Source organism: Leucoraja erinacea, chromosome 15, assembly GCF_028641065.1.
Source record: "Leucoraja erinacea ecotype New England chromosome 15, Leri_hhj_1, whole genome shotgun sequence".
Classification (NCBI taxonomy): Eukaryota; Metazoa; Chordata; class Chondrichthyes; order Rajiformes; family Rajidae; genus Leucoraja; species Leucoraja erinaceus.
In genome coordinates, this window is record NC_073391.1 from 36,929,224 (window position 1) to 36,945,357 (window position 16,134).

Sequence of the window (16,134 nt, forward strand, 5' to 3'; positions counted from 1 at the left end):
GAAAAATCCAATGGAACAAATCACAAGATGGGATTAATCAGGAAATAAATCAGAATATTAATATTTCATGTAGGATGGAAATAATCTGGAATTCTCTCTTCCAAAAGACTATGACGATGATGATGGGTGGCTATTGATGGAGGAGAAGTGGAGGGATATGGATCACATGCTGGGCAATGAGATTAGTTTAACTGGGCATCATATTTGGTGCAGACATTGTGGGCCTTTTGCGATGCTGTTCTATGTCCCACGTTGGCAGGATTCGGATCTTTCAAGACATTGAGAAGTAGATTCTTGTTCATGAGAAGGGCTCTGGAATGAAGTCAGGTAAACATGAAGGAGACGTAGAGACAGATCAGACATGATATTTTAGAACACAAGGCATGTTATTTAGAAAAAAACGTCATCAACAATGCATATAAACTATCGAAGCAGATGAGGGCCTTTGGACTCTCATGCCTGCACTGCTATTTGATATGATTATGGCTGATCTTTTACCTTTGTGTTACTTCCTGAACTGATCACAATTACCTCTATTCCTTCAAATATATTCCTTCAATAAATAACGACCTATGCAGCTCTGCCTTTAACATACTCAGCAACTCATATCAAGAGTTGAGTCGGGAGTGTTTAATTGTCACAAGCACTGAAAAGAGAACAATGACATTTTGACTCGCAGCAACAAAACAGCTCAGTAAACACAGTATTCATAGATAACATAATAAACAAAAGAGAGATCAATAAATTAAAAAGAAAATAATAGTGCAAAATAAAAGCCCTAAGAAAGTCCTTAGTGTAACCAAGATAGTTCATAGTGTGTAGTTTAGTTTGTGTTTGTGGTGTTCAAAATCCAGATGATTGTTGGGTTAGATTCAGAAGCTGTTCCTGAACCTGGAAATCACAGTTTTCCAACTCCTATTCTTTTTTCCTGATGGCAGGAGTGAGTGGAATGAGAGCATGGCTAGTGTGGTGGGGGTCCCTGATGATGCTAGCTGCCTATTTGAGGCAGTACCTCCTATAAATCCCTTGGATGGTGGGAAGGTCAATACCTTTAATGGACCGGGCAGTATCCGCCATTTTTCATAATCTATGTTCCTTGACGTTTAAGTTGCCGAAATGGGCTGTTATGCCACCAATCAATATGCTCTCTACTGTGTACTAGTAAAAGCTCAACATAGTGTTCGACTTACCGGATTTCCTCAATCATCTAAGGAAGTCGAGGCAATGATGGGCTTTCATTTTGATTGCATCAATATGCTGGGCCCATAGGTAGATCTTCAGAGATATGCACCCCCAGGAACGTGAAGTTGTTTACTCTCACCATCAGTGACCCGTTGATGGATCCTTGGCCTTCCTCTTCTAAAGTGCGTGGTCGACTGATGTTGAGAGCAAGGTTGCTGATCTGGCACAATTCAATCAGAGCACGGACTTTGCTCTGAATCATCATTACATGTCATTTGGCTATGGTGAGAATTCTCAAGCTTTACATTCTCATACTTCTTAAAGAAGTTTCTTCTCATCTGTGGCCTGTATGGCCAATCCATGATTTGTCATTCTAGTCACCATGGTGAAGGGAAATATCAACTCTCTGCATACCTGTGCAACTTGGTACAAAGTTGTGTGTTTCAGTCTTGGAATAATCTCAGAATAAAGTCTTAGAATAAAGGGGAGGCCATTTAAGACTGAGGTGAGAAAAAACTTTTTCACGCAGAGAGTTGTGAATTTGTGGAATTTCCTTCCACAGAGGGCAGTGGAGGCCAAATCACTGGATGGATTTAAGAGAGAGTTAGATAGAGCTCTAGGGGCTAGTGGAATCAAGGGATATGGGGAGAAGGCAGGCACGGGTTATTGATTGGGGACAATCAGCCATGATCACAATGAATGGCGGTGCTGGCTCGAAGGGCCGAATGGCCTCCTCCTGCAGCTATTTTCTATGTTTCTCTAATGATAAACCAAGCAAACAAATGGGGTATAGTCAGGGCAGAGGCTAAAGGAAAACTAGTCCCTGTTTCCCAGACTGGCAAGTCGCATATTAGCAATGCTCTGGAGGACTTGGATGAGGTGTAGTTTAGTTTAGTTTAGTTTAATTTAGTTTAGTTTAGTTTAGAGATATGGAGTGGAAACAATCGCTTCTGTCCACCGAGTCCGCGCCGACCAGTGATCCCTGCACACTTACACTATCTGACACACACTAGGGCCAATTTACAATTACTCTCAGCCAATTAACCTAAATGTGTGTGAGGAAACTGAATATCCCGGAGAAAACCCACGCAGGTCACGGGAAGCATGTACAAACGCCGTACAGACAGCACCTGTAGTCAGGATCGAGCCCGGGTCTCTAAGGCCACTGTGCCACCCCTACACTAATGGGCAGCATTCACAAGAGGACTGATTAAGTCTGATTTATCCTATGACGTTTACCTTCAACCCTTCAAAACTAGCCATTACTCTTGGTCCTGACAACCCAAGTAAAAGCCACAGAAGATGAACATATATCATCAAGTCTAATTTGTTCTTGGACATGCAAGGCACAGACCTAATTATGACAATATTGCAGTATTAAAAATGTAATAAATTAAAATAAATCATGTTATCGATATTTATGTGAAATTGGACTTTCCAAGCACACTTTGAAAGGACACTTAAAATAAAAATGCGGATAAGAATGAAAAAGGGGCGATTTCAATGAAAAGGAGGTGTTGCTTTGAGAATTATTCATACTTTCCAGAATTTTGCAAAACTAGATTCTTCCAAACAATGCATTTGTTGAGGAGGTAATCAAAAACTGAAGCTGGGTTTAAAACCCTTTCAGACTTCATGGGATTATGTTACTATACTCCTTGCCGCTATTGTGTGTTCATTCCTCTAAATGGAAAGGTTGCAAATCCTGCAAAGCAGCATTTTAATTTACTGCAATTTATATTTAAGAGAGCTTGTCAGAATTCGAGCTTAATTATTTAAATCCAACATTTTCATCAGCATGAAGTTGTCAGTTTACAAATACTAATGTATGCATTACAAAAGCCCTCACTGCCAGATCAGGCTACGCACCAGCTGTCACTTAAAAACAAAATCTGTCAGTCCAAATTGTCATCTTAATCAATGAGAATCAATATATCCTCGAGGATGATTTTAGTTCAAAAAGATAGTAACTATAAGGAAAGTGGGACCAGCTTTGCTCTTTCTTCCAGTGAAAGGACTTCCCTCCCTTGACTCTGTGCAGGGCCCCCCGACAGGTTAGGCAGAGGTTCACTCCAACATCATCTACTGTCGCCGTTGTTCAAAATGTGGACTCTTATACATTGACGAGATTAAACGTAGACTGGGCGATTGTTTTGCTGAGCATCTTCGCTCAGTCCGCCTGGACTTACCAGATCTTCCGGTTGCCAAACACTTTAATTTCCCTTCCCATTCCCACACTGACCTCTCTGTCCTAGGCCTCCCCCATTGTCAGAGTGAGGCTAAATGCAAATTGGAGGAACAGTATTTTTCGCTTGGGCAGCTTACAGCCCAGTGGTATGAATATGATTTCTCTAACTTCATGTAACTCCTGCATTCCCTCTCCATCCCTCCCCCACCCAAGTTGCACCAGCTTTTCGTTCTCACCTAGCAAACAATACAATACAATACAATACAATTTATTTGTTATCATTTTAACCCAGAGGTTCAAACGAAATTTGGTTTCTGCAGTCATACAAACAAGAAGAACCAAGACACAACACAATTTACACGAACATCCATCACAGTGAATCTCCTCCTCACTGTGATGGAAGGCAAATCTTATCTCTCCTCATTCTCCTCCCGGTGTCAGAGTCAAAGCCCCCGGCGGGCGATGGTAAATAAGTCCCGCGGCAATTATAAAGCTGCGCCGGGTGATGCAAGGCCGCGCTCCGGGTCTTGGTGTTGGAGCCCCCGGCGTGCGCTAACAAGTCCCGCGGCCATTTAAAGCCGTGCCGGGCGATGTAAGGCCCCGCTCCAGGTCATCCTCAGCCCCGCAACTCGGGCTGGAGAAGTCGCCGTTGCGGAAGCCCCAAAAAGCGGTCTCCCACCAGCGACCCGCGGGCTCCCGGTGTCACCGTCCACCGGGCCGGCGGCTGGAGCCCCCGAATCTCCTGGGTCAGGCCGCAGCAGTGCGCCACCACCGCTCCTCCCGCTCCGAACTCGGCCAGCTCTGCGATGGTAAGTAAGTCCGCAGCTCCGCGACTGGGGCCCCAGGTCGTTCCGGTTGGAGGCCGCTCCACGGCGCTCGGCCCCAATGACAACGGAGACCCGACAGAGAAAAGGTCGGGTTCTCCGAGCAGGGGAAAGATTTTGAAAAGTTTCCCCACCCCCCGCCACCCACACGCATACCCAGTTTAAAAAATAAATAAAAACTACATACAAACGAGACAAAAAATTTAAAAAACGACAGACGGACTGCAGAGGCCGCTGTGACGCGAGTCGCGTTGCCCACCCGCTAACAATGGCCTGTTTCCTTTATCATCATTATCATCATTACTTTTTTGTACATCTTACATTAATTTGTTCTATATCTCTCTACCTCGCTGTCTATATCTCTCTTTCCCCTGACTCTCAGCCTGAAGAAAGGTCAAGTCCCGAAACGTCACCCATTCCTTCTCCCCTGAGATGCTGCCTGTCCCGCTGAGTTACTCCAGCAGTTTGTGTCTATCTTCGAAAGCTTGTGCAGGTTCCTCTGCCACCGTCCCTGCCATACAATCCCCAGGAGCATTTCTACCGGCCTTCCCCTATCACTACCCTGTGGAGTCATTAATTGTCTACCTTCTCCAGGAACTGTAAGATTAATGATTGTATAATGGTGCGACCCTTTAAAGGTTCCTCCAGAACACAGATGCCAAGAAAGGAGCTGCAAATGTAGAGCATTCAACCTGTAGGTAGTACCAGCAGTTCTTGAGAACACAACAATGCTGGAGCCCACTGCCTCTATTTTAGGACAGGTGCCAATGAATCTCACAATCTTTGGGGACTTTTTGAGACCCTGAGAGAAGATTTTTGAACACGGTAACTTGTACAGATGACTTTATGCCATGGAAGCAAGGTTGCATTTATTAATGGATATTAAAATATATCAGGAGGCAATGTAATTTTGCTATTGAGGGAGTGCAGCGTAGGTTCACCAGGTTAATTCCCGGGATGGCAAGACTGGCGTATGATGAAAGAATGGGTCATCTGGGCTTGTATCTGCTAGAATTTAAAAGGATGAGAGGGATTCTTATAGAAACATATAAAATACTTAGAGGATTGGACAGGCTAGATGCAGGAAAAATGTTCCTGGGCTTGTATTCACTGGAATTTAGAAGGAAGACAGGATATCTCATAGAAACATATAACATTCTCAAAGGATTGTACAGACTAGATGCACAAAAAATGTCCCCAATGTTGGAAGTGTCCAGAACCAGGGGTCACAGTTTAAGAATAAGGGGTAGGCCATTTAGGACTGAGACGTGGAAAAACGTTTTCACCCAGAGAGTTGTGAATCTATGGAATTCTCTGCCACAGAAGGCAGTGGAGGCCAATTCACTGGATGCATTCAAGAGAGAGTTAGATAGAGACATTAGGTTCAAACGGAATCAAGGGTTATGGGGCGAAAGCAGAAACATAGAAACATAAAAAATAGGTGCAGGAGTAGGCCATTCGGCCCTTCGAGCCTGCACCGCCATTCAATATGATCATGGCTGATCATCCAACTCAGTATCCTGAACCTGCCATCTCTCCATACCCCCTGATCCCTTTAGCCACAAGGGCCACATCTAACTCCCTCTTGAAAAAAGCCAATGAACTGGCCTCAACTACCTTCTGTGGCAGAGAATTCCAGAGATTCACCACTCTCTGTGTGAAAAATGTTTTCCTCATCTCGGTCGTAAAAGATTTCCCCCTTATCCTTAAACTGTGACCCCTTGTTCTGGACTTCCCCAACATCGGCAACAATCTTCCTGCATCTAGCCTGTCCAACCCCTTAAGAATAAGAAACAGGGTACTGATTCTGGATGATCAGCCATGATCATGTTGAATGGCGGTGCTGGCTTGAAGTGCCGAATGGCTCTTCTTTTCTATGTTACTATTTATCCATAATTATATGTAACTGAGCAACTGTTAAACCAGTAAATAATCCAATTGAATTCCATAATCAAACAGTTAATTTCTTGGCCATTCATGTGAAGTGCTTTGAAAGGCACTTTAAATCACACAGAGCTCCCTCACCAGAAATTCTTTAATATGCTGTGATAATTGCAGTAGATCTCAACTATCTAGAGTTGTTTACCATTATTCGCTTTCATAAGGTCTTTACCTTGCATTGAAAATAATAAACTGTGTTGAAGCTGCAATATTACAATTTTTCTCGATAATAAAATAGTTGTGACTGTGCTGAAATGCCAGTGACTAAAGCTCTGTGTTTTAACAGATAATTGCTGTTGTTTTATTCCCAGACACCTGAAGAGCTTGAAGATATGTCTGACCTTGAGGATGGTCACGATGCCTTAAGTCACACCAGTGTGCAGACAGAGGGAAAATCTGATAGGGTAAGACACTTTGAAACAACAACAATGTAAATGGTTGAGCATTTTTAGCATGAAGCATCATTATATGATTAATTCAAGCTCATTTTTAACCCCCCCCCCCAACCCTCCTGCTCAGCAAACATCCCTAAGGCCTGTTAAAGTCCGGGCATGCTGTCATTTAAGATGAGGAACAGGACTTAGCACAGTCCCTTGCCATTACTTTAACCATTGAGTTTTGGTAAGCAAATGGTGTGCTACAGGCAAAAACAAGAGCCAACTCTTATTCAAAAGTCAAAAAACTGCAGATGCCAGAAATCTGGACCAAACAAAAAGTCAATGTAAGAGTACTCAGCTCGTTGGGAAAGTTCTTATACTTTGTATGAGAACTTTCATTTTTTACACAGAGAGTGGTGAATCTGTGGAATTCTCTGCCACAGAAGGTAGTTGAGGCCAGTTCATTTGATATATTTAAGAGGGAGTTAGATGTGGCCCTTGTGGCTAAAGGGGTCAGAGGGTATGGAGAGAAGGCAGGTACAGGATACTGAGTTGGATGATCAGCCATGATCATATTGAATGGCGGTGCAGGCTCAAAGGGCCAAATGGCCTAATCCTGCACCTATTTTCTATGTTTCTATGTATTGTTCTTATACTCTGTGAAAAGAGTCTCAGAATTAATGTGTCAGGCTAAACACCTTCTTATATCATATTTCATTTTTTTCATATTATATTTCCCAATGACATAGAAAAAAGCCATGTCACCAAATGGTCTGTATTCAGATGGATGGTTCCATATGATAGGTCTTACTAGCTTAATTTAGTTTAGAGATACAGCACGAAACAGGCCCTTCGGCCCACTGAGTCCACGCCGACCAGTGATCCCCGCACATTAACACTATCATGCACACACTAGGGACAATTACTTCTACCAAGCCAATTAACCTATAAACCTACACGTCTCTTGAGTGTGTGAGGAAACGGAAGATCTCAGAGAAACCCACGTGGTCACGGGGAGAACATACACTCTCCGTACAGACAGAACCCGTAGTCGGGATCGAACACGGTCTCCGACGCTGCAAGCGTTATAAGCGCTATACCACTGCGCCACCTTGCTGCTCTCCAGTGTGTCAAGGGCCTGTCCCACTGCAGCGACCTAATTCGCGCGTTTAGAAGAGTTTGCCCTTGACTCATACTCGCAGCAAGGTCGACACAAGGTCCTAGGAGGTCTTTGTAACTCTCCTTCAGGCTCGAGAGTAGTCCCCGCATACTCGAGGCCTCAGCTAGGTCGCGTCGTGCAGACGGTCGATCTGGCTCGCGGTTTCATCGCTGACGGTTGATCCAACGCGAGATTTTTTAGGCGAGTGCCCTTGAGCTTGGAGGTCAAAGACAGTCCCTGAAAAGTCGTGTTAGTGGGACAGGCCCTTTAGCATATCAAGCCATAGCTATGTACCTGAGTATAACAAGAAAGATTGTATTAATAATGAGAGATAGTTGAAAGAAAGAAAAAACATAATTTTAATAATAAAACATAAAGATTAGAATCTTTATCTAATTTCATGTTCTCAATTCAGGTTTGCAGTCAATTAATTCCCTTTGAAATATTTTCACTGTTGTTGTCTGGGTGAGTATTGTTGTCAGCTTTCACACAGTGAGATCCCAATGGAATAATGATCGTGTCCAACAGATGAATGTTCCCTGTTCTTCTCAAGGGATAGACCAGGATATATATTTTTGGCACGTCTCCATGAATTTGCTGATATTCCAAAGCTTGGCACCTCTGGCCAAAATGCACTCTGTCAACAGCGTGATACGCTGACCTTCTGAGAGAGGACCCAAGTTGTTACTAGCAGACCAAATAGCTCCCACTGGTCATTGAGTGTCAACGGAGCAAGAAGGTCTAAAGAGGTCGCTCCTCAAATTTTAGCTGCATTTCAGCCCCACGTTCCTGATCTTCAGTCAGCGGGTGCGGATGGGAGTGGGTCGGTGGGGAGACCACGATTCCAGGCAGAGGACAGTCGAGGCTTCTACCTGAGGTGACTGCCTGCACCTCTTCAGGGCTTGGGTCCATACCGCATCTCTGGAGGAAGAGCAAGGGAACTCTGGAGGCCTCTGTGAACGCTGGTCTCTGCAGGGGCTTAGATGTGGCCCTTGTGGCTAAAGGGATCATGGGGTATGGAGAGCAGGCAGGTACAGGATTCTGAGTTGGATGATCAGCCATGATCATATTGAATGGCGGTGCAGGCTCGAAGGGCCAAATGGCCTACTCCTGCACCTATTTTCTATGTTTCTATGTTTAAGTGCGTCATGTATACGGCTGACCAGGTTATAATTTGATGTTCGATGTTTGCAAACTGCGTGAATGACAGTTTTCATTAGTGCAGTACTTTGTAAACTGCGAATTTGTGATAAAAGCTCCTATGGAAAGAAAAAGAAAATGGAGCAAGAAATGAATCACTGATTGATGAGTCACATCTGTCCACATTGACATACATTATTCAGAGTAAACCATTTGGAATAAAATTAATTAGGGTATGAATTAATTTCAAACAAATTAAGGGGCATCAAGAAGATATCTGAACTTTCAACATAAGAACTAGGCTCAGGAGTCGAGTCAAGAGTGTTTTATTGTCATGTGTCCCAAACCAGAACAACAAAATTCTTACTTGCATTTCATTGTTCCGTTTTGGGACAATACACAGCCATTAAAGACTGTTCCACCATTTCCTGAGATCGTTGATTCCTGATTTCCTGAGCTGCTCCGTTTGTATCTTAATCCAAGTTCCAGTTTATCTGTGGTAACATTCAACCCGTGTTAATCAGGTGTTTTTCTACCTCTGCCTTAAAAATATGCAAAGCCACGATATATAAAGACATGTAAAAATATCCATATCCAAATCTGATTCCACCATCCTTCAAGGAGGGAAATTCTGTCAACTCCGGAGCATCTGAGAGAAAAGGAGTTTCACATAATTTTTGTCAAATGTTTTATAAACTGCGACTCGTGGTTGTAGGTTCTCCCAGGCATCCCCTCTACATCCATCCTGTTCAGATTATTTCCAGCAGCTTTCAAATAGGTTTAAGGTGAAAGGGAAAAGATTTAATTGGAATCTGAGGGGTAACCTTTCCCAAGAAAGGGTGGTGGGTGTATGGAACAAGATGCCGGTGGAGAAAGGTGAGGCAGGGACAATGGCAACATTTAAGAACCAGTTAAGGGCCTGTCCCACTTACGCGACCTTTACAGGCGACTGCCGGCACCCTTGATAGGTCGCCGAAATTTTCAACATGTTGAAAATTCAGCGGTGACCAGAAAGACGCTGCAACTCTTTGGAGACCTCTCACCACCGTAGGAGTTTTTCAACATGTTTTAAAATTTTGGCGACCTATCACGGGTATTGGCAGTCGTCTGTAAAGGTTGCATAAGTGGGACAGGCCCTTTAAGCAGGTACAGTACATGGATAGGACAGATTTGGTGGGATATGGGCCAAATGCAGGCAGGTGTGACTAGTATAACTGGAACTTGTTGGCCGGTGTGGGCAAGTTGGGCCGAAGGGGCTGTTTCCACACCGTATCATTCTGTGACTAAATACTTCCAAACTCCAGCAAACTCTAGCCTTACCGAAGCTGGACGCAAAATGTGGATTGATTGTTTAATTAACTGCTGTGAAATGTCCCTTGTGTGTAGGTGACGGCTAGAATCTGGGGGTATTTGTTAACAATATGGAGAGAATAAAGTTGGATTAGATTACTGCAGGATGAGTGTAAATGGGTTGTTTATGGTGGGTCAAAGGCCTTGTTTCCATGCTCTATCTCACTGTAGCAATAACATTATCTGAAGTAGGCCAACAGCAACAAGAGGAATGTGAAGATTACTCCTGTTCTGCCAGGCTCTGAAGAGAAGGTGGTGGTCTCCTTACCTGATCCAGCAATGTTCTCAGCTGTGCAGCCCAACCTTGCTTTTACTGCAAGCAAACAGATGGCCATCCTGCATCCACTTTGCAGGGCAGAAATGGGCAGATCAGCAGCTTTTTTAATGAGATCTGTCCAATTCAAGAGTTAATATCTGGCCCTGAAAGTTATCAAGATATTTGTTGCCACTATTAAGAAGGCTAAAGAAACGGGGAATACACAAAATCCAAGCGATAATAGTCAAGATAGTTAAAGAAAAGCGGCATAATGTTTCTATGAATAGACTGGCTGCCTATCTGCCCTTGATGAATTCACCTCCAATCTCAGCTCCAAATGGGATTGAGTTTTAGCTATTCTGGGCTGTAGGTGGCCTTAACATTTGTGGAGCATGTCACTGTTGTCAGCGAGTTGCTGAATGTCTTGCGCTCTTTCCACTCACCATCTGTTCCTGGGGTCACGGGCTCTCTGTTCGACCTCTCTCTTCAGACGCCTGTTGAGCTGTTTCACCAGTTGTACTAAGTAGTTTTTCACCTGCTATCAGTAATGGTGTGCATGAAGGACTGCTTTAGAGTTTAGAGAGATACAGTGTGGAAACAGGCCATTCGGTCCAGCGAGTCCGTACCGACCAGCAATCCCCGCATCTTAAAAACACTATCTACGCACACTAGGGACAATTTCTACATATATACCAAGCCAATTAAGCCATGAACCTGTACGTCTTTGGAGTGTGGGAGGAAACCGAAGTTCTCAGAGAAAACCCACACGGTCACGGGGAGAACGTACAAACTCCATACAGACAGCACCCTTAGTCAGGCTCAAACCCGGGTCTCTGGTGCTGTAAGCGCTGTATGACAGCTACTCAACCGCTGCTCCACTGTGCTGCCCATGCACCATGCTTCTCATACTGCTGTAGGAGAAGAAATTGGGAAGCTGGGTAACAGCCAGAAGTGAGAGGTGAAATCAATGCACGTCAGTTTGTTGTGGCAGTGATAGTCAGAGGCAGTCAGGACATGTGGCAGGCCTGGCCACTGGGTTCTTCAAATCCCCCCACATTCCAAAGACATGCAGATCGTAGGTTAATTGTAGATTGTAGACTAATGTATGATTGATTGCTGGTTGGAGCGGACTCGGTGGGCCGTAGGGCCTGTTTTCACGCTGTATCTCTAAACTAAACTAAACTAATTCCATATTCATGAATTGCACACTCATGGAATAGATTTAAAAAAATTATTCATGTTGGTTTTTATTTACAGGAAACTATATTCATATTTGTGTAGGAGGTGGGAAGCACCAGTACAACGGTGCCCAATAGTTAATCATGCAGTGTGCAAACAAGCCTTTAGGCCCAACTTGCCCACACCGACCAACATGTCTTCTAATGAGCACTGTTTTTGAGCATTAAGTGACTCATTAGTTTATATCCCTTGAACTGGTTAGAATAATAGAGTTAATATTATGACAAACTCATCATCTTAAATTTAACGTTGTTAAATAGTCACAATATAAATTATTAAAGTTTCAAGTTTGGATTATTTTGTATGTCATTCACTTCTTAATTTAAGATGATCCAATAAGCAAAAACAAATGCTGAAAATCTGAAATAAAAACAAGATGCTGGAACTACTCAGCAAGTTGGGCAGTATTTGTGGAGAGAAAAAGCATTTCAAGTAGGTCACCTTTGGTTGGAAGTAGGAACATTTGGAAAACATGCATGTTTAAGATGCAGAGATGAGGGAGGATTCGGTGAACAAAATAAAGTTCTGCGAATTGAGACGCAAGGAACTGCGGATGCTAGAATTTTGAGCAATACGCAGTAACTCAGCAGGTCAGGCAGCATCTGTGGAGGGAATGGACAGATGACGTATCGGGTTGGGATCCTTCTTCAGACTGAATGATGGAGAATGGAATCATAGATTGATGCTAAAGGCTTGTTGGTGGCAAATAATGCCAGCAAAGTGTATAGATTGCGGGAGAAAAGGAGAGAGAGAATCCTGTTAAAAAACAGGGTGGAACTGTGAGTTGCAGACCGCAGCAATTACAGAAATCTGAAAATAATGGAGAATGTTTGCGAGTGCCGTACGGCATCTGTGGAGAGAGGAGAATTGAGATACAACAAAACAAAGCAAGGGATTTTAAAGCAAAATAATCTGCAGTGGCTGGACACTTGAAACAAAAGCAGAAAGTGGTGGAAACATTCAACAGACCGGGCAGCATCCACACAGGAGAGAAGCAGAGCTAATGCACCAGATGGTCATCCACCCAGATCACCCTCCATGCCTCTTCCCACAAGACTGCACAAAAATTAATCAAACATTGGACTGACTGCTCAATTTTTTCTTAAGATAGACACAAAATGCTGGAATAACTCAGGCAGCTTCTCTGGCGAGAAGGAGTGGGAAACGTTTTGAATCGAGACACCTTCTTCACCCCATCAATTTTTCTTAATGTGCCTGATGCTCTAATGCACAGGGTCCCCAGAATGCCACTTCCAGGATGTGTGCCTACGCATGCATGCCTGCAGACTTTCACCGAGCTTTTTTAACTCTATTCAGAATAAAAAATATATACAAAATAAAAGTTTTTGTTTTGCGCTAAAACTCTTCATACGTCCTCAGAGGTTACACATTCAATAATGTCATACTCAGGAGTGTCCGCTCCTATCTTTAAACAAAATTACCTTGTCACTCTTGTGATTCCACCCCATTCTTTAAGGTCATAAGTGTTAGGAGTAGAATTAGGCCATTCAGCCCATCAAGTCTATGCCATTCAGTCATGGCTGATCGATCTCTCCCTCCTAACTCCATTCTCCCGCCTTTTCCCCATAACCACAGCCTTTTGTGGCAAAGAATTCCAACATTCACTACCCTCTGTCTAAATAACTTCCACCTCATCTCCTTCTTAAAGGAATGTTCATTAATTCTGAGGCTATGACCTCAAGTCTTAGACTCTCCCACTAGTGGAAACATCCTCTCCACATCCAATCTATCCAAGCCTTTCACTGTTATGCACATTTCAATGAGGTACCCTCTCATTGTTCTAATCTCCAGCGGGTACAGGCCCAGTATCGTCAATTGTGGTTATCATTCATGAGGAAATGCCTGTTCAGCTTTCTGAGCCCACCTCAAGAAGGTCATCTTTAAGTAATGCACACACCGAGTTCTCCTTCAAGCCTCTCTACCACTAACACTCGCTGGTCCAGTATGAACTGACAATTCAATGCACTGAAACAACTGCCTTTCAATTTCTCAGCAAAAGCCCACAAACTGTAACCAAGGAAAGTTAAAGAAAGTTAAAGAATTAGGTGCGGCACAGTGGCGCAGAATAGCGCTTGTCCTCTTGTACAACACACAACGGTAGATGCTCAAGGTGTTACTCTGACTGAGGGTTTTATCCTTCCGTGAACCTGGGACGTGGATTCAATATTATTGGACACAAGTCAGCTGGTTTCAAATGAATGATGTCTGGGGTTTCAAAGAGCAGTACGGTGGTGCAGCAGTACAGTTGCTGCCTTCCAGCGCTTCCAGCATCAGAGATCTGGGTTCGATCTTGACTACAGGTGCTGTCTGTACAGACTTTGTACATTCTCCCCGTGACCGCATGGGTTTTGGTTAATTGGCTTGGTATCAATGTAAAATTGTCGCTAGTGTGTGTAAGATAGTGTTAATGTGCGGGGATCGCTGATCGGTGCGGACTCGATGGGCCGAAGATTTGTGGTTCATTTCAGTCAACAGACATAAATGCAAATAAAATCATTAATCAAGCAGCAAAATCTTTATTTCGCCAGGCGGGTGTGGTAAAGGCACTTTCAGTATGTAGATACAGACTATACAGAGTAAATCTCACACACAGGGGCAGTAATTAAGTACATGTATTTATACTCCAATAATCAGCAATTCAGCAATACCTTATCTACAGAGCATAGTACAGCCTCTTGCTTCTTAAGATTGACAGCTTCTTAAGATTGACAGGTTCTTCCGCGAGAGGAAGGGCTAGCTATGTATGGTTATATGAGAAGGCTATTTTTCTGCAGAAGAAGCATTTTGCTTTTTTTAACTAAACGACGCACATTATTATCTTATAGAGCAAGGGTAAGAGCCGAGAGTCTGACCATCCTCCAAATGTTTATGTTATAGAGGAGACATTCATGAAGTTGTGCTTGTTATCTCCCTTGTTATGGGAATAGGAGCATAAACATCTTTGTTAGCCTTGTTAGTTTAATAGGAGCAAGGGTAAGAGCTTTCTGCTGACTTTGCAATTAATAGGAGGAAAGATAACAGCCTGTCTTTATTTTCAGTTGAATCAATTTTTAAACTTCATCAGAAGGGCCTGTTTCCGCTCTGTATCTCTAAAACAAAAAAAATCAATGGCAAAATTTCAGAAGAATACTTCAATTGTGTTTTTCAAAACCTTAGAACTTCCCAAAGAACTCTACAGGCAATGTTGTCATGTCAGAAATTGACCTCAACAAAGTCTGTGGATATGGTGAGCGTGCAGACTGAAACTCATCTTGGATAGAAGACCTCTCTTAGTTATTATTTGCTTGTGTTGTGTTGTTTCAGGCTAAAATGACTGAACTACCTGAAGAGGAAAAGGCTAAAATTGCCGAGCAGGTTGCAGATTTCAAGAAGGTTAAGGGCAGGCTGGATGCTGAGATTGAGATTTGGGACGAGACCAGCAATGACATCATTGTACTTGCCAAGAAGATGTGCATGATCATGATGGAGATGACTGACTTCACCAGGTAATTCATGTCTTTTTCATGCACACTATACCTACACAACCGGTAACAAGAGCAGGAGGATTTCTACATTGATAAAATATACATCTATTGATGCTCTTGAACACATCATCAGTGATGTAACCTGGGGTCATTGGGTGTTTCGGGTCTTTCAACATCAGACACCCTCGCCCAGCTGTTTTCTACAGATTTCTACAGAATTTCTACAGAAAAAATATCTACCTTTTTATAGCACCATTCATGAGACCATACAGTAAGAAAAAGACTTGTGACTAGGCTGTTCTGCAAGTTAGTAAGATCATGGTTTAGATCTAAGTTTATTATTGTCATGTGTACCTAGACACAGTAAACGGTTTTTCATGCTATCGAATACAACATGTAAATACAATCATGTCATACTTAAGTGAAATATGTACAGCAAATGTATAGATACAGTGCGCAGAATGTAGTTCTCAACATTGTCAGTTCCGTAGAGAAAGTCCAATGTCCGCAATGGGGCAGAGCTGAATCGAACTATATCCTAGCTTATGGGAGGATCATTCAGTTGCCAGATAACAGATGGGAGGAAGCTGTTCCTGAGGCTGCTGATGTGCGCTTTCAAGCTTCAATACGTTCTGCCCAATGGGAACAGGGAAACGAAGGAATATCGGGGTTGGACAAGTCTTTGATTCTGCTGGCTGCTTTTCCAAGGTGGCTTGAAGTGTAGATGGAGTCTCTGGTGGGGAGTCTGTTTGGTGTGGACTGGTCTATATCTACAACTCTCTGCAATTTCTTATGGACTTTTGCAGAGCGGTTCCAAAACTAAGCTGTGATACAACCTGACAGTATGCTTTCGATGGTTGCAGCTGTAGAAGTTTGTAAGAGTCATTGGAGACATGTTGTAATTCCTCAGTCTCTTAAGGAAGTAGAGGCGTGGGTGTGCCATCTTGTCTGTGGTTGATCCACTTCAGATCATTGGTAATATTGACGCCAAGG

The 16,134-nt window shown here is 43.2% G+C and overlaps 1 protein-coding gene across 2 annotated transcripts in view; it reads left to right on the top strand.

The window, feature by feature from the left end:
* Positions 1-16,134, top strand: part of LOC129704214 (catenin alpha-3-like) — a 959,161-nt gene that overhangs the window by 859,157 nt on the left and 83,870 nt on the right. For both annotated transcript variants that reach the window (XM_055647177.1, XM_055647178.1), the window contains 2 exons: positions 6,447-6,539; positions 14,981-15,162. In XM_055647177.1, the coding sequence (XP_055503152.1) occupies positions 6,447-6,539; positions 14,981-15,162 (275 nt within the window). The remainder of the gene's footprint in view (positions 1-6,446; positions 6,540-14,980; positions 15,163-16,134) is intronic.